Source organism: Penicillium expansum, assembly GCF_000769745.1.
Source record: "Penicillium expansum strain MD-8 chromosome Unknown contig362, whole genome shotgun sequence".
Classification (NCBI taxonomy): Eukaryota; Fungi; Ascomycota; class Eurotiomycetes; order Eurotiales; family Aspergillaceae; genus Penicillium; species Penicillium expansum.
The window spans coordinates 229,833-257,479 of NW_015971526.1; the positions used below are offsets into that span (position 1 = coordinate 229,833).

Genomic DNA, 27,647 nt, shown 5'->3' on the forward strand with positions numbered 1-27,647 from the left:
GGACTGCGAGGTGCGCCGTTGGAGGAGGGTTGAGGTAAGCCTACCCCAATTTGAGGAGGAAATAGTAAGTTTTGAAGAACCAATGGTGGTCGGCAACGATCTGGGACCATATACAGTACTCAACACCTCGCGTAGCAACAGGAGGGCATCGATGCAGGAGAAGCTGCTGCTGGGAAGTTTGAGTGCGGAGAAGAGCAATCGAATCAGGTGAGATTGCTGCCTGCGGCACCGATAAGGCATCTATTGCTGAATCATCCAAGCACGCGGGTGATGTCATATCAGGGACAATGTGCATGGACTCTTTCTTACAATGAACACAGCTGATGAGCTATGAGATATAAAATGCTATACACAGAAAGAAAATAAGGGGGAATTTTCAAAAAAAAACAAGGATTCTTTGTATTTTACATATAGTGGATTCTAGGTATAGACTGGGACCTTACATTAGGACAACCAAAAGACTGTCCTAGCATAGCCTATGACTATGAACCTAGGACACATCGATAGCACACAAAGGAAATCAGTATAATAAAAGAGGTAGTACAACAAGGAATTACACGCTAGGTTCTAGGAAGACGAATGAATATATGACACCCAACTCAATACAAGTGTCAGTGCAAGATCCCAAGTATCTCATCAACAGAAGTCGAATCAAATCGCTAGGAATGCATTTACTCGCCCTTCAGGTGATCCTGGTGAAGAGAAAAAGCATCCTCCAGGAGGTCCTGCTCCTCCTTGAGGTGGACGGCCTTGAGACCAGTAGCGACGGAAGCGCTGCCAGCGCGACCAGCATACAGGACATGGCGGCGGTGGTGGTGCTCAGTAGCGTTCAGCAGGCTCTCAATACGGGGCTGGGCGTAGGACCAGGCACCGGCGTTGAGGGGCTCCTCCTGACACCAGACGATGTTCTTAGCGTTGGGGTAGCTGTCCAGGTTCTCCTTCAGCTGAGCCCAGGGGAAGGGGTGCAACTGCTCAACACGGGTGATGGCAGTGTTGCGGATACCGTTGGCCTCGCGGTGCTTGATCAAAGCGGCGTAGACCTGTCCAGAGCACAGGATGACACGCTCGATCTCCTCGGGAGCGTCGATGGTGGTGCCGTGACCCTCATCAGGGATGATCCACTGGAAGTGAGACTCACCATCCAGGGCCTCGATGTCAGAGCGGGCAATGGGGTGACGCAGCAGAGACTTGGAGAAGAAGATGACCAGAGGCTTGCGGAACTGGCGGTGGATCTGGCGACGGAGGATGTGGAACAGGTTGGCAGGGGTGGTCATGCAGGCAATCTGCATGTTGCAGTCCTGGTGCTGACGGTCCAGCTTGTCAGCCGAGGGGAACACACGGGGCTCCTCGTTGCAAAGCTGGAGCCAACGCTCCATACGTCCGGAAGAGTGCTCAGGACCCTGGCCGTCATAGCCGTGAGGCAGAGACACAACCAGACCGGAACGCTGCAGCCACTTGGATTCACCGGAGGCGATGAACTGATCAATGATACACTGAGCGTTGTTGGCGAAGTCACCGAACTGGGCCTCCCACATCACAAGGGCGTTGGGAGAGGTCAGAGAGTAACCGTACTCGAAGCCGAGACTATGTTATATGTTAGCGTCGTTACCACGCATAGAGTTTCGATTTCAAGACTTACCAACCGAACTCACTCAGGGAGGAGTTAGAGATGACGAAGCTTCCCTGCTTGTCAGCGATGTGCTTCAGGGGAGTGTAAGTGCGCTCGGTCTGCTGGTCGTGCAGGACGGCGTGACGCTGAGAGAAGGTACCACGCTCAACATCCTGACCGGAAACACGGACGTGGTAACCCTCATCAACGAGCGAACCGAAAGCGAGAGCCTCAGCAGTGGCCCAATCGATGTTCTTGCCCTCATCGACGGCCTTCTTGCGTCCGCTCAAAATACGCTTGAGGTTGCGGTGGAGCTCGAAGCCCTCGGGAACACCGGTACCGGCGATCTTGTCAGCGATGTGCTGCAGCGACTTAGCAGGAACGGCGGTGGGCAGGTGAGGCAGGACCTCAGTAGCCAGCTCCTTGGGAGACTTGAAGTTGTTCCAGGCGGAAGTCAGCCACTCCTTGCCGGTGGGCTGGTAGTCCTTGCTGCGGTCGAAGCTGTCGCCGAGCATTCCCCAGACCCACTTCTTGTGCTCATCAATGTCCTCCTTGGTGAAGGTACCCTCGGCAATCAGCTTCTCGACGTACTTGTCAAGCTGAGCCTTCTGCTCGGCAATGCGCTTGTACATCAAGGGCTGGGTGAACGAAGGCTGATCAGTCTCGTTGTGACCCTGCTTACGGTAGCAGACCATGTCAATGACAACATCACGCTTGAACTCCGCACGCCAGTCAGCAGCGACCTGGCAGACGTAGTTGACGGCCTCAACATCGTCGGCGTTCACGTGGAAGACCGGAGCGTCGATAGACTTGGCAATGTCGGAACAGTAGGGGGTAGACCGGGAGTAACGGGGGTCAGTGGTGAAACCAATCTGGTTGTTCACGACAAGGTGGATGGTACCACCAGTCGAGTAGGCCGGAAGGGAGTGGAATCCCATGGTCTCGTAGACAACACCCTGGCCAGCAAAGGCAGCGTCACCGTGGAGCAGAACACCCATAGCGGTGTCGTAGTTGGTCTCGTCGTTGTTGTAGTGCTGAATGGCACGAGTCTTACCAAGAACAACGGGGTCCTCAGCCTCGAGGTGAGAGGGGTTGGCAACCAGAGACAGCTGCACCCGCTTACCGGAGGGAGTAGGACGCTCGAAGTTCATACCCAAGTGGTACTTGACATCACCGGAGCCCTCATCGGAAGGCTCGGCAGAACCGGCAAACTCACTGAAGATGGACTCGTTGGGCTTGCGGACAACGTTGGACAGAACGTTAAGACGACCACGGTGGGGCATACCAATGACGATGTCCTTGATACCATAGTCGACGCTACGATCGATCAGGGCCTTCATACCGGGGACCAGGGTCTCGCAACCCTCCAGACCGAAACGCTTGTCGTTGGGGAACTTGGTAGCGAGGAAGGACTCGAAGCTGGAAGACCAGATCAAGCGGTCGAGGATGCGACGCTTGTCGTCAACGGAGTAGTTGTAAGGTTGAGGGATCTCGAAGCGGTCACGGATCCACTCGCAGGGCTTGCGATCGGGAATGTGAATGTACTCAACACCGTAAGAGCCACAGTAGATCTTCTCACAGGCGGCGATGATCTCGCGCAGAGTCATCTTCTTGCGGGTTTCAGTGATGAAACGGGGCAAGATACCGGGTCCAAGGGCAAACTCTTGGTCCAAGTCCCTCTCGGTGAAACCGTAGTGGTCCAACTCAAGCTCCTTGGGCTTGTCGTAGCCAAAGGCCTCGGCCTCTCCGCGAATGCCGAGAGGATCGATCTTAGCCTTGTGGTGACCACGGGCCTGGTAGGCGCGGCAAAGCAACTGAACCTTCAAGTGGTTCGTCACATCAGCGCCACCAGCGAGTCCCAGGCCAGGCATGTCCTGGGGGACACCGCCGGTAGGGGTGGGGACAAGGGTAGGGGGAGGAGTGAAGGCCTGGGAGATAGGCATTTTGCCCTCCTCCATGTTCTTGAAGTAAGTCTGCCATGAGATGTGAACACTCGAGGCATCGTTCTTCCATGCCATGTACATCTCATCGATGTAGTTGGCAGTGCTACCAGTGAGGAAAGAATCGTTGGGGTCCTGTTCACGTAAGGGCGAGATCGCGCCGTCGCATTAGTCGAATGCCCGTTTGTTTATTTGGACTATCGGAAACCCGGATCGGATCGCTACCGATCATTAAGATTGTTGTTGCTTACCACTCCTTGACTTTGGCCCTCCGCGGGGGCCGCGTAGGACCGGGCACCGTTGAAAGCACGGTCGACAACAGCAAGAGGCCGACGGGCGGTCATGCTGAAGCCGGAGCTTTTTGAAGCGCTACGAGCACTCGTGGCGAGGTGGAATGAGCGCCGACATGATGAAGAGGTCGCACCACGCAGCATACCGCTGTTGGTGGCCTTCAAGGCAGTGTTTCTAAACATTGCGGGATTTTTCTTGGATCAATGTCCAATAAAGATTTCGATTTAGAGGAAAGGGGGATTGAAAGACGGTTGTTCGGGATTATGGCCAAATCAGACTTTGAAGAGTCAGATTCACTGTATGATATAGTGTCAGCCTGGTATTGCCCAATTGTCCTGCAGGGCGCGAGCAAACCGGAATACGGAGGAAAGGAAGAAGCGTAAGTACACGTACGAGAAAAATCACAGAACAGGTGTCGACTAGTATTGCCGTAGCACCTGTATAGAATCGGGACTCATCAGAGAGCTCAAACGCTCTAGATAAGAAAAAAAAGGTGTGGAGGTAGAGGAAAGATGAAGCAAAAGAAGAAGCGCAAAAGGAAGAGCTGCCGAGAATGACGGGTCTCACGGCAGGCAGGTGAGGCTGGTGCGCTGACTCAGCCCGACCTACAGCCGATGCCCGGGGAGAGGCGCCACTGATGTTATTGTCCGCAGTGAAGGACCTCGGGAGGCGCCCGAAGAAGCCAACTGGCTCTCTGCCGGCTAAAGCAATTCGGGCCCTTCTGCGGGAGTTTTCGGCCCAATGGCACTAAAAGGGATTACTATTAATCATAGATCTCAGTTCCCCAATGCCAAGTCTTTTTTTTTTTCTCGATGAGATCTGGTTGGATCTAAATCTAAATGTTTTCCATCAGATTAAGATCTGTATTAATATTAACATCTAAACTATAGAACAATCGATAAATTCATATAATCGTGACAATGCGAAATCACCGCACACAAAGGGCATATGCAATATGCAGAGAAATAATAAATCATTATATCCAAACGGGGAAACCAGGTACCATATTACAAGACATTGAGTCGCTAAGATCCACTAGGGCTGAGGTCCACTACGGGGAATTTCTTCAGAATCTGGCCGCCCTGACAAGGGCGAAGCAGTACGTGGGTGGCTGTCGTCAGGTAAAGAACCGAGACCATTTGGGGCCGCCTCCTCGGGACTGAAAGGCCTCGCTTCAGAGACGGTTGGGCTTGCCTCAGCGCCATTCAAGCTTGCACGGTGAGAGGACGAGAGCGCATGTGGTGGTGGACTACCTGCACTGCTGCGCAGGCTACCGTTGCTCCCACCCCAGGCTCCCCGGCGTAGCTTCATGAGTGCGCTCAGGGACATCTCATCGTCGAGATTGCCCATATCAACCAGCTGCGCCAGTCCAGGGCTCGCTAGTGCTGAATTTGGATGGGTACCGCCGTGGGCCTTGACCGATATCATAGAGTTGCGTGTGCTCCATTCACTTCGTTCAGTTATAGGGGTCAAGCTGGGCTCCTGGAATTTGCCGCGACTGCTGTGGTTCCGTGTAAGACCTTCAACCCGTCGCGGACCAAAGTATCCACCGTTAGTTAGCTCAGAGACGCCATTGCCATCTGCGTGTGCGTAAAAGCCGAACTCTTGGCCGTAAAAGCCATCGTCATCGTTCTCAAGAGCTTCGGCGTTAGCAGCAGCAACGATTGCATCATCGAAGTACGAATCATCATTATCGTCGTAGAATCCATCGTCGTAGATCTGATCATCGAAGACATCTTCGAAGGCCATAGCATCTGCAGCTTGGCTGATGTGGCTGTCATCAGAAACTAGACCCGGTTGCGAGTCCATTGTCTGCGATGTTTGAACTGCGCTGCCTTGGCCCTGAGATGCTTCACTCGTGCTGAACTCGCGCTCAAGTCGCGCACTATATGATGCTTCGTTGGCTGCGAAAGCTAAAGCATTGTGCAAAATATCTAGATTTTGCTCTGTGAGCACACCGCCACCATGGGCACGGACAGGACCCATATTTGGTATTGGCTCGCCCAGGGGGCCACGCTTGACTGATCCTGTGACCCGATAGTCACTGGCCACACTAGACATATGCTGCAGTCCTTGGACTCCCCTTTCTGCCACGGGACTTTCTTTCCCTGCTGAAGAGTCATCCTCGCCTGGATCAGCACTGTCCGTTGGTACAGGTGCCACAGGGGCACCGACCCGTTTTCGTTCGTATAAATGACTGTTTACATCATCAAATATAGATTCATCAAATCCACCATCTTGATTGTCCACGTCAAGATCTCCGAAATCGCCGTCATCGAAATAAAGATCATCGTCGTCGTCAAGGATTGGGGCCGCTTGTGTCGCAATCGGAACCTGCGGAAGGGTTTGTGTCGGGAGGGTTTGGGTCGCTTCATTTTTGGCAGCTAGGGACGGTTGTTCCTCTAGGAATTGTTGGTTCAGGTCATCGTCTAATTGTGTGGCCTCAGAGAGATGAGAGGTAACGTGAGAGGTATTTGTGGGCTCTGGCGGTGCAGCAGTGACCGGGCTAGCAACGACGGGTGACAATGCCGGGATAGCCCAGCTCTTAGCCTCGTTGATATCTCGCGAAAGTGAGAAATCATCGAAATCGTCATCGGCATCTGCATTGACACCAGGGATCTTTTCTTCCAGCCCATCCAAATCATCCATCATATCATCATCAAAGTCCTCGTCGAAGTCATCAAAATACCCATCCTCCATTCTGCGAGAAGCTTCCTTGGCCTTATGCTTCTCTTCTAACATTCTCTCTTGTGAAGATGAGTCTACTCCGTTCATATCGAAGCTGAATCGAGAGGCATTGCTCTTGAGATGTCTCGGCAAAGCGGAGGGATTGAATGGTACATTAGGAATAGTATCTTGGTCTTGAGGGTGCTGAGGATGGGCATGGGAGATTGCCTTGGGTGGGCTTGGAGGAGGTTCCTCCGCCTCAGGCTCGAGCTGACCCGGAACATCTACAGATCTTTCTGGCAGATGAGAAGGCAAATTCCGCGCAAAGACCGGTAATGAGCTATCATAACTAGGCTGTGATTGACCTGTTAAAAGTGAAGATTGAAGATAACCCTTGTGTTCCACCTGTAGAACGTTCTGGTCCTCAAAATGTTCCTTGAAAACAGGCGAATAATCACTGTGCCGTTTTGCCTGATCATTCCAGTGGGGCGCACGCGGTTGACTGGGTATTTGCGGTGGTGAAGTATCCTGCCCATTCACAACTGTGTCCTGCAGAGTAGCTGAAAGATTACGGCGCGGCCGGGGCACCGAGAAGTCATGAACAATCTTTCCACGAATTCTAGGATCGTAGTCATCTGGCATAGCAGGGACATTCCGGTTCTTGATTTTGACATCTTCTGCCCGGGAGCTAACCAACTGCGAGGAGCGCCTGCGCGCAAGGAGAGACATCGGATTCAAGAGATGGAACATCGCCTTGCCCGACTTGTGATGTGTCTGTTCTACGGACACATCCCGATCTCCGGTGCGTCGAACAGTTGTGCTACTATCCATCTTGAAATCCTTCTGTGGCATTATTTGTTTATCGGCTGGCGAATCGTCTGGTGAGGATCTGAACCGGAAATGACCTGACCCCGTTGCCGCAGTTGGCGATCGTTTCTGCTTGCCAAACGAACGTCGAAATGGCGAGCTTGATTTGAAATTCGGCTCTGCGTCTCCCTGATCAGACCGTAGAGCCGTCACAGACAGTTGAGAATCATTTAACTGGGTTGTGAACTGTTCTTCCGCGCAGTCGCCGGGGCTAGAATGAGGACGACTTTCTTTTTCGACTGCCGGCGATGGGACAGCGAGAGTGATCGAGGAGGATAGCGGCGCGACCGATGAGCTGATGTTGAGCTTGGAAGGATCAATGTCCAGCGGCGAGTCGTTCGAGTGGGGGCCATCGGGTGAGTGATCGTCAAAGGTAGTGGTGAGCTTTGGTGTATCTGGAATCTCTGGAATCTGAGGAGGGCTTCTGATCGGACTTCCAGTCGCCCCTTTGACAGGCGAGGGCGCGGGGATCGAAGCAGGCGACGCGGAGGACCGTCGGTGGTCCCGGCGCCAGTACGAGAAGACAGTGGACGGCGGCATGACGCTTATTTAAGGCCGCCACGAACGCCAGATTGAGTCGCGCAGATTAACAAGGGGCGTTATAGTCCATTGCAGTTATCAACTGCATGTGGGTGTCGAACAAAGACGCTGTCATATACAGACAACTGGACCGTGGGGGAATGCAGAACCCACCCGTGAAGTTCCCAAGGTTCTTAAGCCGCGACCTTTTGTAAGCCTACTAAACTCGATTTGACGAAAAAGAAGGGGTAATCCACAGTAAACGGGCAAAGACATAGACTTTTAATGTCTATTTATATAAAACAGAAAAGATCAAAGTAACGCGCGGCTAAAGTTAGGTTACACCCCATCTTGCCATCTGAAGTGTCTGGGCCTAAATACAATATCGCGTCACATTCTTACCCCTACTTGATTCCTTTGTCTACTCTCTTTTTAAGGCCCATAGGTCAAACCCCCCGAAAAGTATGCGATAATTATTCTATAAATCGTACATGGTGATATGTATGCTACACGGATATCCTTGGAAGAAAAATAAACTAAAGAATGACACGCTCAAACCATATGCTATGCTAACAGACAAAACATAAAGCAAAAATTAATATATGACGCTTTCAACGAATGCTTTGCCTCCAGCGGTCGATCACGTCGGTTTTGACCGGGCCAGGGTGTTGTGCCATGTTTGGAGCATAACCCATGCCATTCATGGCCATCGCAGGGTTCACAGGATACCCATATTGCTGTGCCATCGGGTATCCTGCAGGTGTCGAATATCCCGTTTGTGACGGAAATTGTTGCATGGACATGCGGTTCCCAAACTGAGACATGGTGACAGGCCGCTGATTGAAGACGTCATACGACGACTGGCGATTAAGCTGGGGAGGACGACGGCCCTGTGTAAGCGCAGCCATGCTCCGACGCATTCGCGGGTTCTTTTGGGGCGCGGGTTGGGCAGCGGCCTCTTTCTGCAGGCGACTGCGTCGTTGTGCAAGTGTCTCTTCCTCGAGGGGGGCAGGGACTTCTTGGGCTTCTTTGGGCGCAACTCCAGCCCGGGTGTCAATCTCGGCCATCAGATCGCTAGCAAATTTGCTCTCCGAGCGATTATGTCCCTTCAACCGTTGCAATCGCTCGGCGAGGGTCTCTATCTCTGTCTCGTCCTCGCTCTGGGCGGTTGGCTCGGGAACATGCGCCGGTGGCCCTGGTGCATACACCGTAGCAGGACGTTGCTCCGGGCGCGGGAGTGGTTCGCCCCGAAGCCTGGCACGGCGTGAGCTCAGAGGCTCATTTTCTTCTTGCTGGCGCAGTGCGAGCAACCCCAAAGGTCGGTCGTCATTTTCGGCATTATTGTTTTCGGGGTACAACATAGCCAGAGGAACGTCATCGTCATCATCCCGCCCTTCCCAGGCCAAAGCGACTGGGCGCTGCCGGCGTTTATCGCTTTGCTTTTGGGCACGTTCGTCCATTTCTAACAGAGTGCTCTGCATACCATGGAAAGGCACAGGTACAGCCGTCCGCCGTCGGTGCTTCAACTCATGCTTCCGTAACTCCAATTCGGCGATAAGGGTGTTCGGTGGACCAACATAATCCAACTCTCCTTCTTCCCCATCCTCGTCCTCGTCCTCTTCGTCTTCGTCTTCGTCCTCGTCCTCGGACCGCTCATCACTTTCGGTATCAGTGCCTTCCGACCCACGCTCGTGACCGTGCTCCTCATGATTTCTATCCAAGTCATCCCCCGCTTCCGATCCATGTCGCGAAGTGACGGGCTCCCCATGCTCGTCTACATTATTAGTGCTATAAGGCTGGCCAATCGTGGCTCGCGAAAGACGACTTGTCTTTTGCCCTGTCAGATCTTTTGTCAGGGTCTTGCGTTTTGATTTATTGTAGGCGGACGCGCCTGCATGACCGGCATACGGGTGATCAGTGAAAGCCGAAACGGGCGCATTCGCAGAGGCATCCAAAATGCTATCCAGCGTAGCAACCGCTGAGTCATGCTTAACAGCGACCTGGAGTGATGTACTTGGCTGATCAAAAAACACACTCGCACGGAGGTGTGCTGGCACTGTCGATTTTCGTTTATCGTTCTGGCCATCACGTGGGCCGTTTAGGTCGACATCAGATAGCATGATTGTTGACTTTCTATCCTGAGCGGCGATGGCGCCTACAATCTGTGTACGACGCTTCTCCCGGTCGATGTTTGCTTTGCGCGACAACTTCGGCGGCAGATTCAACATGCGTGGAACAGGGGCGGGATAAAACACCATCTTCTCTCCTGCTTGCGGTTGTTTGTAATGTTGCGGCTTGCGGGCGAGCGGTGGCTGCTCCAAAGAAACCTGCCGACCCTGTTCCGCGAAATGGACGCCATCAAAATCAGTGAACAATGTCCGCGTTTGCTGGTAGGTATCGCCGGACGCGACCGAGGCCCGGCGCTCCAACTCCGCCTCCGCCTCTGCGGGAACTCCTTGCGGAACATATTGGTCGTAATAGTAATCGTTCTTTGTATTGAAAAGAGGTTGCGGTGGTGGTAGATCGGGAAGTGCGGGGAATTCATCCACTTCATGCTTATGGTCATCATGTGCAGGCTCCGAGAGCTGAGCCAGACGCGCCCCTGACACAGAGCGCTGACGGGCGGGAGACACATTCGATCCATGGGCGGAGGAAATTGTCGCTGCTGGAGAGAACGCGCCATTCCGGTGAATGATTGAATTAGACGCGGAACTGACTGAGCGTCGCTTTTGCTCTTGGTCTATGCGACGGATCTCGCTCTCGATGTCCGCGGAGCACGAGCTCAGCTGCTCCGCGCTTTCCTCCAACCGCGTTACATTTCCTTTGTAGGCTCCTTGTATCGATTGCAAATCCGGGGTAGGGTGGCTGAGAGGCACGGGAACCTCGCTGGATGCGCTGCGGATGGGGGTCTCGGGAGAAGAGTGTCGCGCGACAGACGTATTGAGTGGTGGGATTCGGAGGCTATTAGATCGCTCTTCGGGGGAATGACCGGCGTCATAGTCATCGTCCTCCACCATATCGTAGCTGGTAGAAGTCATGGAGCGGATCATCGACCCTAACTGACTGAAGCTGGGGTTTTCTGTGGTTTTGGCAGCTTCTAAATGGCTTCCTCCCCCAATATGATCAGTGTCAAGTGGCAGCTGCTCAAAAGCATGCCCGTGAGCGGGCGAGGGGCTGCGTGATGCAGAAGCGGAAGAAACAGAAGCCACCTCGTGGTCGACTTGAGCGACGGCGTTGTACGCCATAATATAGGTCTTAGTCACCGACTATCCATTCAGACTAGTCCAAATCAATAGTGGATTTCAGGATCAAAGACACTCGAGATAACAGGGATACCTGACAAAGAGATAAAGCCAGACTGGAGTGATATGGGAAAGAAATGATAAATCAGGAAAGTTGGGGATCACTAATTTTGGAAGATTGCCGTCGTACAATAATTTGGCCCTGGAATGCCAGAGATTAATGAGAGTCTTTGATGCTAATTATATCGATGTAATTTCCTCCTAAATCTCCCCGAAACAAGGAATTCAAGCCACTAAGCCATTTAAGGAATCTTTGCGTAGATGTCTTAGACCAGTCAACACGTTCTGAACCCCGAGCCAGACTGATTTGACTCTCCACTCCGTTCTAGAGGTCTTGGCATTTTTTTGTATATCTATATAAGGAGTATTCTGTCTCAAGGAGTATAAGTCTTAGGCAACCCCTTGGAATATGCTAACTGCACTCCCATTTTATTCTCTATCTCGTTGCCTTCCTGCAGGTTTCCCGGTAACATGCATCAAAAGGCAACTCAAATAGGCAATGCCGAGGTGTATGCGTCTGAGCTGAAGTACTTGACAACCCCGGACCAATCAGGCTATGAACAGATATCGCGTTCTCAACTGTTTTTTTTTTCCCATTGGATTGCTTGGCCTTGCTGGGATCTGACTAATAAAACCAAATTGATTCCAGGCCGTGTTCTCGAGACTCGAGATGGTCGCGTGACCTGACCTATGTAGATAGCCGATACCAAACACAATGACCAATGACCTTGCATACACCTCATCTTACACTCATGTCCCTTCTGGGACAGAGCAACAATATATGGTAATACTACGGTCGGCTCAATTTTCTTGAAGCAATTCGGCCCGACGAACACATATTGGGAAATCATATTCCAAATCATCGCCGGCACAGAGTTTCTGTTCTTCTCCTAGAAATGACAGCCAAAAACCTTATATCCTGGTATCAGAGAGTCTAACTGCATTCATACGAGTATACCGAAGATGATAGCAAACGGGTCCACTCGTTCATCCTCAAATTCGGAGATATACTTTGCTGCTGTTTGGCTACGCCGAGGTTTGAGAAGGGAGCCCGCTATCCTCGATACAAAGTGATTACCAGGGAATCCTGGGGGGAGAAGGAGAAGCTAATCTACGCAAAGCCCATGATGATATTCAAGTCGCACTCCAGGAGATGATGGGGGACTTCGACTCTTTTTTCGAATTGGAACATCAGGCTCGGTGGGCCTTCGATGACTATGGCAATTTACTGTATCTGGCCCTGGGGCATTTTTGATGAATGTTCCTGCACCACAGAATCAGGGGCCGGCAGCAGCCATCTTGGAAGAAGTGACTAGCTTGGGTGGTCAAGATCCGAGTACGTTTTACGGCGATGCCCGGTGCTTTGCCCATTAGGGCTGCGAGGACAAGCAGGGATAGGCAGTCCCTGTCTATCCTACTTAATCTCCGACTCGTAGCTCAGACCTCGGAAGCTTTCCAATTAAGGCGATCATCGTTCCCCGGGAAAAATAAGGTTGTTTTTAACCTACCGTTGTTGGCGTCAGGTTAACATATATCAAACAAATAATAACCAAGCTTCTTTTCCACTGAGACAGTATCTATGTTTTTCTCCAATTTTCAATGATGCAGACAAGTTCACACTCTCCAAAAACGGAACCATTCCGGCTTACGTGCTAATCTGCTCAAAACCGACGCAAGGCCGTGACTTGGTCATTCCAACACCTGGCCGTGTATATAAAGACCAGATCGCCTGTTCTAACGTAAACCCTGGCGGAGGAAATCATTCCTTTCATGACAGTAAGCAGAGCCATTCATCATGCCTAACAGTAGCGAAACCACAAATGATGTGCTTGGTATGACCCTCACTTCCAGTATACATTCCACATATTAAAGGATTGAATGTCTAGAATCTCAAGGCAAATCCGCCCCTCTCCGCGTGGGCGTAGTGCTATTCCCAGGCTTCCAAGCCCTGGATGTATTCGGCCCGTTAGACTGCATCAATGTCCTCTCATGGACCCACGGCATGACGTTAGCACTCGTAGCCTCAACTTTAGAGCCAGTGACAACGAAGTCGCCGATATCCGCCAACGCCATAGGCCAAAGCGTGGTGCCGACCCACACATTTGCAACAGCACCGTCTCTGGATCTGCTTTTTGTCCCTGGTGGCTTGGGCACGCGCGTCTCGAGCCCAGCAATTGAAGAAGCAATAGTATACATCCGGAATGTATATCCCCAGCTGAGCTATCTCATTACAGTGTGTACTGGTGCAGGGCTTGCAGCGAGAGCTGGGGTTTTGGATGGGAGACGAGCTACGACGAATAAGATGGCCTGGGCCGAGATTACGGGTCTGGGGGTGAATGTTGATTGGGTTCCTCGTGCGAGATGGGTCGTTGATGGTAATGTTTGGTCTTCTTCTGGGGTTAGTGCTGGCATTGATGTTACTCTTGCTTGGATTGAAGCGGTCTATGGGAGCGAGTTGGCAAGGACGATATCGAATAGCATGGAATACACTCGGCATGAGGACCCTAACCACGATCCGTTTGCTGAACTGCATGGGCTTTGAGTCGTCTACCATGATTCTGCATGTTTGGGTGTTTGCATATTTGATATCCATGTCTAGAGTGTTTTCACTTTTTTTTAGGAATTTGATGGGGGAAAAAGTCTAGAGCATTGTGGTAATATATATTAAGTTGACTTTTTTTAGTGCCCGAAGCCTAAAAGTTTTTGTTGGCCATCTACATGCCCAACTCATTAGCTTGTGTCTTGTGCCATTATCTGTCTCCTCGGGTTGGAAATGCAGATTAATCGAAGCTATCTTGTCATGCGGGAAGAACCATCGCATCGGATCCAATAAATCTGTGCTATTCTCCACCGGATGAGCTCACCCTACATGATCGCAGTTGACGGTCTCAACTTCTGCAGTAGGCATCTACTGATATCGACAGGATCATTGAACATAGTAGGTATACCGAAACTAGTTGAGGCCCAATGAATGGAGCGCTGCATGTATGTCAACTTTTCTGATGCCGCCGAGTCAATATCTGTCGATGAATTTAGCGACAAAATTATACTCAAATACAAATACCACGCCGAGGCGCTGTGGCGTGCATGCGTCCATGTGTGCAGTATCACGTAGGGTAGGTACATATGTGATATCTTATGCCTGGGTTTAGCGAGTGACCCTGAAATTCCAAGCTCTGGACCGACACGCAAGATTGCATTGGCTTTCTTGACCTTAAAATGCTTTCCTCGATGTTTTAGATTGTTAGAAAATAATTGGCTTGGGTATAACAGGCTATCGCAGAGTATGAGACACATATCGGGAGGTGACGACTTGAAAGTGCTACATGACCTAGCTAAGAAATCAAAATATGTTTCCTGATCTGCCAGGTCGTAGTCTATTTGTTAGCCATTGGACAGAAAAGAAATGGAGATCCCTAAGGCTCATAACTTTCAAAAGTTGTAGTGGATGGCATCGGTTTCTCCACCAATTTCCCATTTCGCGGGTAACACGTGACCGCGCGCCGTTATCGACGCGCCTCAACCTCACAACTTTTGCGATCAACAGAATGAATATTCTGACGTGTCATCATGTCTTACTATGATATTGACTCCATTTTGACTGATGCGCAGGTGAGTTGATTGCGACCACGTGCCTTCACCATCAACTCGCAGAAATGAACAATTGCTAACATCGTTGGATCCAGAAACTGCCGTGTACATTTGAGCTCGAAGTACCCGGACTCGGTATTCTAGAGGGCAATGCCGGTGAAGATGTTAGTTTATGCCCTATTTTTCACCACCCGGCTACACAGCTTGCTGATCCCTGCATAGATCAAAGCCGGAACCCGGATCGATCTTCCACTATGGCTAGGTGAAATGCTCTCGATCGGGTAAGGTCCTACCCAGTTTAGTCTACTCAGAAGACCAGACATGGAATTTGTCATTTTCCTAACGTACTATATGTGGCTGTTACAGAGCACGTCTAGGAACGTCCCGTCTAGTCACGCTCGACATGCCCGAGGCACTTTCGGAGCGAGTTATGAATGCGCTGAAGGCAGATCCCCGCACGCTTGACTTGCGCGCGTTAGCACCGCATTTCTACAACCTGAGCGAACGGATTCTTGAAATCTTCGAGGAAGAAGAGATGGTCGATGTTCTCGGAGATGTAGGTGGCTCTGATCTACGCATCTGAAAACAGTTTATGGGCCGATCTGGGACTAACAAGCTGTCAGGCATTCAAGAAACGAGCGGCAGAGATCGCTGACCACGCGCACAATTCACGTGGTGCAGTTGGTGGCGGTGTTGATTTCCTTCGTGGGCTGGATGAGACTGAGCGACAATGTAGGTTATGACTGTCACTGTTTTGGATATCTACGAATATGGGTAGAGGATAAGGTTACTAACAGATCTGGTTCGATAGTGTTCCGCGCTGCTCATGATCGAGCCAAGGAGATGCGGATCTGGTCTGGCGAGGCGAAACGTAAGTAATAGTCCATTGTGACGAGGCATTTCTCGTGGGCTTTGAGCTGCGCTCGCTCATGAAAGTTACGATACATTTTATGCGACAATATGATTCTTCAATCCGATAGGCTGCGTGTGACGTAGCACAGGATTTTGACTAGGTCTGACTTTATTTTATTCTTGTATAAACGTACTCCGTATTTCGAGACTATTGAAATGCAATTTAGACGAAGGATAAGAGATAATTAAAGTGCTATAGATGAATCTGTCAAATCTGACAGGTGTGAGATCCGATGGATATGCCCTGGTGGAGACATACGATCTGGATCCATGGAAATGGAATGTTGATATATCAACTCTTTTTGGATTGGCCATTTTTATACATTGGCCATTTTTAGGTTAAGTCTTATTATATTGTATTTATATTTATATTAATATTAGATAAATATTGATTCAACCAAGTCAATCTATATAGGGATACATTCATTTCTCATCGCAATCTACCAAATCAAACCCCAAATGGGGAAGTAAATCTGTAACACTTATGAAGTCACTCATGTTCAGGAGAAACCCCGCGTAAGGACCAAAGTGAGACTGCCCCACGGCCCCGATCCGATTGGTGTGATGAATGTCAAGGAACAGAGCGAGTTAGCGTTGATAGCGAATTGATCGTCGTGCTAAGGAGCCTATTGAATCTAGCCTCGAGGGGGCTGGAAAAAAAGAGGAAAAGAACATAATACTCCGTAGTAACTAACATCTTTGACATTCAATCATTTTCGGATGTTTCTTCCATTCTTCGATTCTTCCATTCCTTACCTCTCATGACAACTGTCCCTACTTCATCAAAACAAATAACATCTACATAAGTGGGGCCTGTAACTGCACCCTTTTTTTTCCCCTTCCTTTTTGGAGACTCATCACAATTCGTTTGCGACATCACCCTCGCTTCGTTTGACTTGTCCTGGTCCCGCCTTCTCCTCCCTTGACTCTTGGGTTTGGAAATTGGGACACCCCTCTATGCCTTGATTCGGGTCTATTGACTCTACAAACCTACCTTGCACTCCACAGGTTCGACCTACCCGGCCTCTGATTGCTCCCCACCTACAACACATCTGCATCCCTCGCATCGCGGCTGCGTGTTACCCACCACTATCCAACCGCCTATCCAATCGACATCAATTTACCTGGATCCATCCATTAATCCTCCGATGCGGCTGGTGGATTGTGCAGGAAACTGTTACCGTGGTGTCCCCTGATTGACTAGAATATTGCTGTGTTGCATCCAAACAGGGAAACTGGGGGCTTTTTTACGGCACGTCAATTATGCGCATTCGGTAAACATTATGCCGGCAGCCATTATGGATGAGAAAACCCACAGAAGGAGTTCGGCCGCAGGTCCGCCTGCTCCTTCGCACCCCGTATATCATCCCAGGACTGCACCCAAACGCAGCGTTTCCACCAAAGACCACTCCTCTAGTACGTGATCTTGGAACCTGCACCGGCCTTGATTGAGTTTCAAAACTCAAAGTTGATTAATTAAAGCTGACATTGCTTCTTTCTCAAGAGTTGTCAGAGCGTCCTCAGCACCCATCACTTTCCCGCGTCAAGGGTCGATCCAATATGTTTACTCCGCCTCGAATGAGTGCAGAGGTCTCGTGGTTGAGAGACCAGTCACCTATTCATCATGGCACAAGGACACCAGTCCGCTCATCTGGTATGTCTTCCCATTACCAGCAACGTTGGGTGGCTCTAGAGTACAAGTGACTGATGATTTGTGGCCTAGATACTCCAGAACCCAGCACCCCTACACTGGTAAACCCTGCCTCGGCTCTGCTACAGGGGCTACTGAAAGAAGAACGCGCACACCGAAGCTCCCGTGGAACCATATCGGAGGATTATAAAGAAAATACTCCTCAAACCCCCGAGACCACGCGGAACCAGGATGATACCGCGTCAGAAAAAGCACGCAAAGCGAATGACGTCTTCTCTGCTGGCCAGAGAAAACCGAAAGAAATGGGGATGCGGGAAATGGACCAAGTGAGTTCAGAGTACGGAATGACCATATGCAATAGCTGACTCGTTTAAAGTATGTCTCGAAAATGAACAAGCTCAATTTCGATTTGAAGCTCGAGGTCTTCCACCGCACGCAGCAGATGGCTATCCTTGAAAAGAAGCTGGAACGGATGGTGGAGATGGAAGAACAATTGGCGCACATGGACGATTTGGTAGCAGAAGTGGAGGAGCTCCGAACTACCGAGAAAGACAACCAGATCCTACGTGAATCCAACGAGCAACTCCGTATTGACCTCGATAAGCGAGACCTGGCTGTTACCGAAGCCGTCGAGCTTATCTGCCAATTGGAATCGAAACTTGACATGCTGGAGAATGGCGGCAGGGCCTCCAGGCAGTCAATGTCACGCCCTATGACCGCCGATGGCTCCGAAGCCTTTGCACCACAATCCCGGGCCATGATTGAAATCCCAGAGAGAACCTCTTCCAAGCGAAATTCAGGTGTCTTGAGCGTAGCTCAGCGCCAGACATCTTCTGAGCTACGCAAGCTCTCGAAAGCGCCCTCCTTCCTACGCGCGGATAACAAAAGTACTGCCACTTTGCGAAGCCTTTATGCTCCTGAAGAAGAAACTCAGTCACGCTCTGCAAGGACTGAACTTTCGAAATCGGAGAGCTTCCACACGACCACCGAGGTTATGGAGCCCGAGTCTCCCAGATTGAGCGTCCTAAGCGAATGTAGTGAGCTGAATCCGTTCGACACGCCTACGAGGTGGGAAGACTTTGAACAACTCGAGATCCCTGTTCGGAGATCGTTGTCGACCTCAGGCAGCTTGGATAGCTATGTTCCACCGAGTGGGCGGGAAGAAAGTAAAGAAGACCAGATTGATCGGTGGATTCGGTCCCGCGAAGAAGTAAACCAGACTATCATCACGAGACGCCGAAACCGAGCATCATCTGATGCCACTAAGGCTAGCATCCCCAGCTTTACACCAGACTTGTATGCTCCCAAGCCACGTGGACGCGGACGTCTGGATGCATCTCTCTTCGGAGGCGTCAGGCTTCCTCCCACTCCTGATACTATGAGCACGGCATATGCTACCGGTGCAAACCGATCGGACGGGTCAAATAGGTCGCATAGGAGCATTACAGCCCGAACGAGCTCACAGACCGAGCAAGATTTGTTTTTCCCTGGCAGGCGGGTTAATCGCCCGCGTTCTGCGGAAGAAATGGCGAGTCGCTACAGCTTCAATGGCAGTGAGGTTGACGACAGCATGGAAACCAACTGCAGTGATACTCCGCGCCTAGGAGTCACAGCTCACGAGTCGCGCACTATCTTGCCCTCCTTCAGCACTGTTTCCTCTAAAGCCAGTGCGCTTCTTGGGCCCGGAAGCCCCAACAACCCTGCTATTGAGACCTTTGGAGATAGATACCACACAAATGCCAACCAAGCATCAACCCCAACAATTAAACGTGTCCGTAGCCCAACTAAGGCTATGACTCCGGAGCCGCGCACCAATGATCGCGACTCTTCATCGCCACTCACACCTCAAGACTGGGTTGCCGCTGCAAAGCAGGGTCCACGGTCTCGCAAGCCCAAGCCGCGTGAGACCCGCCACGAAGTTCAACAGACAGAAATGTCACCACGCACTGTCATCAGTCCAGCTACATTCCATGATGATAGTAGCATTGCTTCGGATCCAACCGAGCCCGAGGTCACTGGTATCCCAACTCTTGACATGACCACTCTGGACATCCTTGAACAACCCCTCGACCTCGCCCAGTCGAAGCCCAAGCCCGAAGCCAACCCCGAGCCCCGTCGACGCCTCAGCTTCATACCCCCATTCTTCAACCGCTCAGCCAACAACCCCCGTCGACTACAAGGCTCCCCGACTCCAAACGATTTCGAAGACGACGATGAAGACGGCGCCCCATCCCCGGTAATCCCCAAAACCAGGACAATGGGCGGCGCCTCCCGAAGACCCAGGTCCCAAATCATCACCGCCCCAACTGACCTATACTCCTCCAACCCCCCAATCCACAATGATGAATCGCTCTCAGCCTTTAGACCGCGAGGAGTTCCGCAATCCTTGACAATGTCAACACTTGCCGACCAACCCGGCTCTGCAACAGTCTCAGGACGCCCCTCCACATCTCATGGCATTGACGTTGAACACAAGCGGCGCAGCTCACTGGGCATCTTCGGCTGGATGAAGAGTAAACGCTCTGATTCAGTGTCTATTCCGGGGACAGAGAAATCCAATGACTCTACGCAAAAAGAGAACCGCGCTCCCTCGCGTCTAGCCTACGAAACTACTCATGGACTTGGGATCCCCCGTGGCGACACGCCGGACTCAATGGAGGCCCATGTCAGACCTCACTCTGAGATGGCTGTTTATGCTGATGACTATGCGAGACGGCCTCGGTATGTGGGTCGTCGTGCCCGCAGGGGCTGAGCTGCTCCAGAAACAGTCATTGATTGATGCCTTACTCCGCTTTCTTTATTTTCTTTACTTCATCTCTCTTTGCCTTCATCCTGCTCCTTCTCCCTTTTGTACTATATGATACCCAGCCCTGTATATACAGTAGCATGGCTACATTGTTTTTGCTCTTATTGTTCACTTCCCAGAAACACCTGGAGCGCATTGGTGTCTTATGATCTCTCCGCATTTCACTTTGTTTTTCCTATCCTGATGTATGCGATTCACGACTTAAGGCTTTTGCATTTTTGTCAGTTTTTGATATCCATCCTGCTGGCAGGGTTAATCCAAAATGTGTTACATCGTCCAATATTCTATCTTACAAATTCATGGTTGTACCAAAAGTAAGCACGGTGTGAAGTTATCCGAATGTATGCATCTAGGTATTGTGTTATCAGCGAGACTACCAACTGATACAAACGCAGTGGGCACAAAACCTATCCCACCTCCTTCACCCGTATGTTCATCATGTCTTGGATAGTCCTCACCGACTCCAAGACCCCGACTCTCGCGGGACAAACCAATTGTTCTCATCACTGCTGTTGAGATGGATCACTTAAGAGGTGAAACATTTGAAGCTTTCGATAACCAGCTTACGAACCTCTGTTTTGCGCTCCAGACGCGACAATAAGAGTACCATATACATAAGGGTTCCCCTCCTAGTAGATATTAGTAATGCATCAATCAATCAGGAAAATCGGAGTCTCATCTTACAATGTGTGTCTTGGTAATGTGGCGACGGAGGTTTGAAGCCATCAGCCTAGTCCGTCCGAGCTTGTTGAACTCGTCGCAGTAGGGACATCTGAATGCACAGGAAGCAATCGTCTAAATAATGCAATATGCGTTAGTTCCGAACATAGGAAGGGTTGTCGGTTTGGAATAGAATACGCACCAGTTCGGCATGATCGAGAGGCCACTGCCACACGCCGTGGTTTGGGCAACTGCAAAGAAATTTGTTGGGGGACCTGATATAGTACAGTCGTCAGCTAGGATGAATGGGTGAAATGATCTCGAAACTTACGCGAAAGTCTGGGGATAGGTAAAACCATATGCTCTCCAGTGGCTGCCATATGGCGTGAGGCCAGTTCCAGTTCCAGTGCCAGTCCCAGTGCTAGTTCCAGTGCTAGTGCTAGTGTCGGTGTCAGTGACAGTACTAGGATCAGGGCCAGGGTCGGGGTTGTCCCCAGTGTTGGGAGTTTGGGAAGTGGACATCACGATGGATATCGTTGGTGCGAGTTTGGTAAGTTGGGTGGATGTGGTGGTAGAAGAGACCAGGAGAGGAAGTAGGGGAAGAAGAGGAAGGAGAGAGGATATATCGCACACGAAGAGCCAGGCAGCAGGACTGTCAATGGACGTGATGTGTTATTCAATGTAGCATTGATGCGCGTGAATGAAGCACGTATCGTGCAAGAAGGAGCCTAGCGCGATTGCAAACAGACTGACGAGGTCTGAATTGAGCTCTATAGTTGATATCCATGCCTAGAATGTGTTAGTTTTGGACAGCCTACTTAGAGCAAAAGCACAGCTTGCAATATCACTCAAATGCATAATATCAATATCAAATTCAGACAACTCCAAGCTCCAAATCATTTTGTTCCCAACTCCAGGCTTTTTTAACTTGCCAAAACGCCCAAACAGACATGATATACAGTCAACCGAAGTATCCAAAATGAAAAGAATGCCCTCTCTATCGAATAAATCTCAGCCCAAAGCCTAATACCACCGATTCCCATCCTCCCCAAGCGTCTTCTTCTTCGGATTCAGTGAAACAACCCGTTGACCAGGAAGCGTATCCGCCGTAAAAGCCGCCTCAAAGATACTCGCAATGCCACGCTTAGCATAATGCCTAAAAGAATCGTAATCGTCCGTCTTCCCATTAATAGCCTCCCACTCAATACCACCAGGCGTAGTCCCATCCCCAAGATCACTCCACCGCGTAACAACAATAGACTGCTTGAACCTGCGATCCTCCAGATCCTCACTCAGCTTAACCTCAATGAGATACTCAGTCGGACACTCAGGACATCTCCGCATCGGCCGACAAAACCCACACAGTATCGTCAGCGCATTCGGATCAAACACCTGCCCCGCAATCCGGTCTTTCACCCGATTCTCAAGCCCCTGCAACCCGCCAGAGCTCCGCGGCCGCGGGATATGCTCCAGCGCACACTTACACGCCGGCATCAGCTCGCCGTCCCGCCAGTGCGCGCACGCGCTAAAGTACGGACAGTAGTCGTCGCGCGAGTACAGAAGCATACGCTGCGCGGATGGCGTGAGAGCCGGCGCCGCGAAGGTCTGGCTGGTGACGCGCATTAGGAGCCGTCCTGCGTGGATGTGGAAGCGCGATGTGTGCGACCAGTTATCGCGCTGCCAGCGTCGGCCGAGCGTGTCGGGGGCTAGTCCATAGCTGGGACCGAAGCGGTGGGCGCGCATGGCTAGTTGCACGAATGAGAAGGGGAGGTTGCGGCCGTGAGTTATGCGGTGGCGGGGTGGGGGTTTGACGGCGTTTGTTGAGTTTGGGCAGTTGAAGAGCGGGTTTAGGACGTGGGTTGGGCGGATGCGTTCTGTTCCTTCTTGGGTGCGTCTGTGGTATTGGACGCAGGGGAAGCAGAGGAGGTGGTGCGGGAGGGAGATGTCTAGGCCGGAGAGGAAGTTGATTTTGTGGGTGTGGTTGTCGGGGTGGTCTAGAGCCATGAGGTATCTTGGGCCTAGTCTTCGGTATAATGTGATGCTGGCGATTGCTAAGCTTGCTGCTTCGGTTGGATCCAGGTATCCTGCTATTTGTGCCCATAGCTTAGGTGTGAGACTTGCTATGTCGCCCTCGCCTGGGGGGCGGTGTTCATTGTCCCCGTAGTTTGCGGCAGTGGTATCGTTGACGTCGAGTGTGCCTATCGCATGGATGATTTCCGTGTAATCCCTTCGTTCACCCAGTTGTGAGTCTACTTGCGCGTGCAATTCCCTGTATTTGAGTCTATGGGCATGCAATGGAGCTAGCTCTGGCATTGGAGGGGCTTCCTCGACACTGGGGCGCGCGGCCAGCCGCAGGTCTGTGGTCGATCTGCTGCCTTTGCGGAGGGTTTGGCGGGATTTCTTAGAACGCAATGCATTAGAGAGAAATGACTTGAAGCCATTCTTCTGGCCAGGACTTTCTGCCGACATAATGGAGTTGCCAAAGGATGTAAGTGTTCGAGGCCCTGATGGAGAATATCAGGGTCTCGTGTTTCGGATGCTTGCGGTGATCCGCATTACGCGGTCCGCCCGGTCCGGTCAACCACATTGGTTTATATTCGAGAGGAACAAGTAATTGCCAAATAAAGATGATCTTATAGTGTCAAATAATTGATAATATTGAAAAACACATGCTACAATACAGGGGTAATTAAGCGCAAGATATCATAGCAGCATTTACAGATCAAATAGGAATTATTTAAGTGAAGCGCTTCTCAGCTGCCTTCCAGTTGATGACATCCCAGATGGCGGAGAAGTACTCGACCTTGCGGTTCTGGTATTGGAGGCTAGAAAAACGATTAGTATAGGCAACGGATCATCAAGACGGGAATTCTTACTAGTAAGCGTGCTCCCAAGCGTCAATACCGAGCAGAGGCTCGAACTGGCCGACGACGGGGTCCTGGTTCTGGTAAGGGGTTAGTAACTAGAACGGTTCATATCAAAAGCGAGGAATCGCCAGTCATCACTTACGGCGTAGGTGCGGATGCCGATCTGGCCGGTCTGCTTGTCCTTCACGAGCCAAGCCCAGCCACTGCCCTGGATGCTAGCCAAAGCAGCGTTCATCTTGGTCTGGAACTCGCCGAGGCCACCGTAGGTGGAGTCAATGGCCTTGGCCAGAGCACCAGAGGGGGGCTCACCACCGCCGGCACTCTTGGGGGCAAGGTTCTCCCAGAAGAGGGTGTGGTTAAGGTGGCCACCACCGTGGAAGTTGACAGCGGGCTTGAGAGCGATCTGAGCGGCGATGTCGCCCTTAGCCTGGGCCTCCTGCAGCTGCTCAAGGGCGTTGTTGTAGCTGGTCACATAGGTGTTGTGGTGGTTCTTGTGGTGAAGCTCCATGATCTTGCCGGAAATGGAGGGCTCCAGGGCGCCATAGTCGTCTTATTTTAGAGGTTAGTCTAAGAGTTTTTACTCCAAACATGTAGATACGGCTTCTCTAAAGCCCTAGTGGGTACTCAAACACCCAACTTACAGGAAAGGTCGGGGAGGGTGGCCTTGCCGCGGGCAAAGGTCAAGCCCGCGGCTCCGGCCTTGGAGGTAGCCGAAGCTCCCGAGCGAAGGGCAACGCGGGCTGAGTTGCTAAGAAGAGCAGCCATTGTGAATGTATGTGTTGAGAATGAATACGCGGTGAAAAAGAATAAAGAGTGCACCAATTCTGAGAGATGAATGAACTCAAAAGAAAAAAAGTGGCAGCCGAGCTATGAAGTAACCGACCCTAACGTCATCTTGTTTTCGTCGGTCCGGAGTTCGGTTATTCCGCTCCGGATCCCCACGTGAATTTCATGAGCTCTCAACTGCGACTCGTTCTTCCAGGACACAATTTGCTTACTTTGACTATTTTGCTGAAAATAGAGGGGACAGTTGATTTGGCCACGATCTGCCGATGAACCCCTGAAAAGATGGCGTCGCCTTCGTTTTCTGGCCAGAAGCGCAAGGTCGCTGACATGAGCTCTGATGAAGAGAACACACCCCCGACCACCGGCTTTCGGGGGTTTGCCAGAGCTGCCTCTGGCTCTGTGACGCCTCCCACTATGGGTGGACTAGGTAACGGTGCTCACACAAACCGAAACACCATGGCCAACCCTCGAGGTGGAGGATCGTCGCGAGGTGGGAAAGGCATGGGAGGTGGCGGGGGAGGGGGAGGACCCAACAGTTTTGCCGCGCGCATGATGGCAAAGATGGGCTACAGGGAAGGACAAGGTCTTGGAACTACTGGCCAGGGTATCGTCAACCCGATTGAGGTACAGGCGCGACCCCAGGGTGCAGGCTTGGGCGCAGTGAGCGAGAAATCAAAAAAGACTCGCGAAGAAGAGCGACGAGCAGCTGCACAGAAGGGCGAGATTCTCGAAGACAGCTCCGAGGATGAACGGCAGCGGCGGCGAAAGAAGAAGGAGGAGCGCAAGACACAAGGGCGGAGCGGCACAGGTACACCGATCCAACGTGCGAAGCCCAAATTCCGCACAGCGCGCGAAATTGAGGATGATATGGAAGGACTGGAAGTTCCCAATGTTCTCAAATCACTCGTCGATGCCACTGGAAAAGAGCAGCGTGTTCTCACTTCGACCGCTGGGTTGATGTCGACACAACAATTCGTCAGCCAAGAGGAAGGAGAAGCATTAAAGATTGCCCAGCGAGCTCGGAATGACCTGGAAGCATTTGCGGATGAATGGAAGGGGTTGAAAGAGAGAAAACAATACATCGAACTTGAAGAGGCTCAGGTCGTGGACGAACTGGATGCATATCAATCCCGGATCAACCATCTCACAGGCCTTATCGCCGCAGTGGAAGAATTAGACCTCTTTGAAAACGACGAAAGCATCACGACCAAATTTGATGAGTTGACGAACAAGCTTGAAGATATAGAATCCAAATATCGAGATGCTGTTGATGAGCACCGACTCCCAGAGACCGCAGTCGCAGCTCTACATCCGCTATTCCGCCAGGCCATGGAGGAATGGGAGCCTCTTCAAGATCCCACGTTCCTCGTGTCTAATCTCACACGCCTTCAGCCTCTCCTGTCTCGCACCAACGCGTTAGAAGAGCCCCGGAAACGGGCATCCACTTCACCTTACGAAACGATGATCTATACCCTCTGGCTCCCACGAGTGCGCTCAGCACTTCTGAATGATTGGGACGTTTACGACCCTTCTAAGGCAACCGCGCTGGTCGTGGCCTGGAAGGCGATTGTACCGCCATTTGTGTATGCAAACGTTCTCGACCAATTGGTCATTCCCAAGGTGGGCCTGGCCCTTAAAAACTGGAAACCTCGAGCTAGTCGACGACACGCCGGCTCCGAGCAAGATGGAAAGTTCCCCTGGTGGCTCTTCACTTGGCTTCAATACCTGGATGAACGACACACAAACCCGAAACAGCCCAGTGGTCTCATGTCTGATGCGAAGAGAAAGTTCCGCTCGGTACTCGATACATGGAGTCTGCGCAAGGGTCTGGTCGATCGCGTTGAGATCTGGCGGGATGCCCTAGGATCCGAATTTGATGTATGTCTACGCAATCATCTGCTGCCACGTCTTGCACGCCATCTTCGCGAAGACTTCACCGTGAACCCACAGGACCAAGATCTCACAGCGCTGAAGGATGTCTTATGCTGGAAGTTATTCTTCCAGCCTAATGTCATAGGACTATTGCTAGTCTCTGATTTCTTCCCAAAATGGCACGAGATTCTCTACATCTGGCTCACCAACGACCCCAACTACGAGGAGGTCGGAGCTTGGTTCTCTTGGTGGCGCACTCAGATTCCGGTGGAGGTCAACGAGCTTACTATCATCGACGATGAATGGAACAAAGGATTGCAAACTATGGACCTTGCCTTACAGCTGGGCGACCGTGCTGCTGCCGAACTTCCACGCCCAACTACAGTGCGGACGACGCTTCCTACCCGGGAAGATAAGGTGGCAGCAGCCGCAGCGACTGCCGCTGCAGCTGCTCCCGAACCCCGGGTTAAGGCACCAGTTGTGGAAGAAGTCGCGTTCAAGGACATCTTGGAGGGATGGTGTTTGGATCAAGGACTTATCATGCTACCCTTGCGTGAGGCTCATCCACAAAACGGTCAGCCCCTGTTCCGTATTACGGCTAGTGCCACGGGCAAGGGTGGAGTCGTGGCCTTTATCCAAGGAGACGTGGTGTGGGTGCAAAATAAGAAGGCGAAGGAGATCTGGGAGCCAATGGGATTGGAGGATCAGCTGGTAGAGCGTGCGGAGGGCCGATAAGCAATGAGCGGTCATTCAACTGTGCGACAAGTGGATTGACATTGTAATTGAACAACAATGTACCTATTCAAAATATCCAACCTTTGCCCAAAGCGAGAATAACAACATACCCAGTGCAACTTACCTCGCACATAATGCCAAGCAATTCACGAAGACTTGTAATATTATTTCAAACACTTCCGTCATAGAAAGGTATAGAGTATAATTAGAAAGATGTGACTATCCGGAAATCTAATTCGAGAGACGGCCCCTGAATATCGAGCCTTATGTGATAGGCGCAGCTGCCCGCATAGCCAAGCGAATGAGCCTTACAACTGAGCTTCTACGTAGAGGGTTGATAAAACAAGCTTATTGATTTCTCTGAGGCTTAACGGGGTTTGAGTCTTAACTAGGCCTCTGGGCCTTGAACGAGATCTGCCCGATATTCACTGACGAGTGTCAAGTTATGCATACTTCCCGAAGGCGTATCTAATTCCGATCGGATTTAAAGTCTCGGGATATTCGCTCTTTTCGGCTAATTGTCGGATATAGTAAACTCCATGAATTTTCCGAAATCCGAATGCCCGAAGCGA

At 51.2% G+C, this 27,647-nt stretch overlaps 11 protein-coding genes across 11 annotated transcripts; 4 read left to right on the plus strand and 7 right to left on the minus strand.

Moving 5' to 3' along the window:
- Positions 1–671: 671 nt before the first annotated feature.
- Positions 672–4,022, minus strand: kgd1 (alpha-ketoglutarate dehydrogenase KGD1; the record flags this gene model as incomplete). Its single annotated transcript, XM_016747663.1, has 3 exons — positions 672–1,584; positions 1,640–3,684; positions 3,801–4,022. 3 exons carry the CDS (start codon positions 4,020–4,022, stop codon positions 672–674), a joined length of 3,180 nt encoding a protein of 1,059 aa, XP_016593149.1.
- Positions 4,023–4,875: 853 nt separating this feature from the next.
- PEX2_103940 (uncharacterized protein) lies at positions 4,876–7,914 on the minus strand (the record flags this gene model as incomplete). Its single annotated transcript, XM_016747664.1, has 1 exon — positions 4,876–7,914. One exon carries the CDS (start codon positions 7,912–7,914, stop codon positions 4,876–4,878), a length of 3,039 nt encoding a protein of 1,012 aa, XP_016593150.1.
- A 590-nt stretch (positions 7,915–8,504) lies between these two features.
- On the minus strand, positions 8,505–11,138 carry PEX2_103950 (uncharacterized protein; the record flags this gene model as incomplete). Its single annotated transcript, XM_016747665.1, has 1 exon — positions 8,505–11,138. One exon carries the CDS (start codon positions 11,136–11,138, stop codon positions 8,505–8,507), a length of 2,634 nt encoding a protein of 877 aa, XP_016593151.1.
- Positions 11,139–12,990: 1,852 nt separating this feature from the next.
- On the plus strand, positions 12,991–13,737 carry PEX2_103960 (DJ-1/PfpI family protein; the record flags this gene model as incomplete). The annotated part of the gene is made up of 2 exons (XM_016747666.1): positions 12,991–13,027; positions 13,082–13,737. The coding sequence occupies 2 exons, from the start codon at positions 12,991–12,993 to the stop codon at positions 13,735–13,737; spliced, it is 693 nt and encodes a 230-aa protein (XP_016593152.1).
- A 1,028-nt stretch (positions 13,738–14,765) lies between these two features.
- On the plus strand, positions 14,766–15,799 carry psf3 (DNA replication protein PSF3; the record flags this gene model as incomplete). Its single annotated transcript, XM_016747667.1, has 7 exons — positions 14,766–14,807; positions 14,882–14,950; positions 15,009–15,067; positions 15,153–15,342; positions 15,410–15,518; positions 15,598–15,657; positions 15,783–15,799. The coding sequence occupies 7 exons, from the start codon at positions 14,766–14,768 to the stop codon at positions 15,797–15,799; spliced, it is 546 nt and encodes a 181-aa protein (XP_016593153.1).
- Positions 15,800–17,276: 1,477 nt separating this feature from the next.
- PEX2_103980 (uncharacterized protein) lies at positions 17,277–20,101 on the plus strand (the record flags this gene model as incomplete). Its single annotated transcript, XM_016747668.1, has 3 exons — positions 17,277–17,352; positions 17,422–17,675; positions 17,726–20,101. 3 exons carry the CDS (start codon positions 17,277–17,279, stop codon positions 20,099–20,101), a joined length of 2,706 nt encoding a protein of 901 aa, XP_016593154.1.
- Positions 20,102–20,132: 31 nt separating this feature from the next.
- PEX2_103990 (uncharacterized protein) lies at positions 20,133–20,291 on the minus strand (the record flags this gene model as incomplete). Its single annotated transcript, XM_016747669.1, has 1 exon — positions 20,133–20,291. The coding sequence occupies one exon, from the start codon at positions 20,289–20,291 to the stop codon at positions 20,133–20,135; it is 159 nt and encodes a 52-aa protein (XP_016593155.1).
- Positions 20,292–20,718: 427 nt separating this feature from the next.
- PEX2_104000 (uncharacterized protein) lies at positions 20,719–21,337 on the minus strand (the record flags this gene model as incomplete). The annotated part of the gene is made up of 4 exons (XM_016747670.1): positions 20,719–20,784; positions 20,840–20,950; positions 21,018–21,090; positions 21,147–21,337. 4 exons carry the CDS (start codon positions 21,335–21,337, stop codon positions 20,719–20,721), a joined length of 441 nt encoding a protein of 146 aa, XP_016593156.1.
- Positions 21,338–21,838: 501 nt separating this feature from the next.
- On the minus strand, positions 21,839–23,284 carry PEX2_104010 (uncharacterized protein; the record flags this gene model as incomplete). Its single annotated transcript, XM_016747671.1, has 1 exon — positions 21,839–23,284. One exon carries the CDS (start codon positions 23,282–23,284, stop codon positions 21,839–21,841), a length of 1,446 nt encoding a protein of 481 aa, XP_016593157.1.
- A 268-nt stretch (positions 23,285–23,552) lies between these two features.
- sod2 (superoxide dismutase sodB) lies at positions 23,553–24,447 on the minus strand (the record flags this gene model as incomplete). Its single annotated transcript, XM_016747672.1, has 4 exons — positions 23,553–23,640; positions 23,692–23,759; positions 23,825–24,231; positions 24,324–24,447. The coding sequence occupies 4 exons, from the start codon at positions 24,445–24,447 to the stop codon at positions 23,553–23,555; spliced, it is 687 nt and encodes a 228-aa protein (XP_016593158.1).
- A 303-nt stretch (positions 24,448–24,750) lies between these two features.
- Positions 24,751–27,075, plus strand: PEX2_104030 (putative G-patch domain protein (TFIP11); the record flags this gene model as incomplete). Its single annotated transcript, XM_016747673.1, has 1 exon — positions 24,751–27,075. The coding sequence occupies one exon, from the start codon at positions 24,751–24,753 to the stop codon at positions 27,073–27,075; it is 2,325 nt and encodes a 774-aa protein (XP_016593159.1).
- Positions 27,076–27,647: the final 572 nt, after the last annotated feature.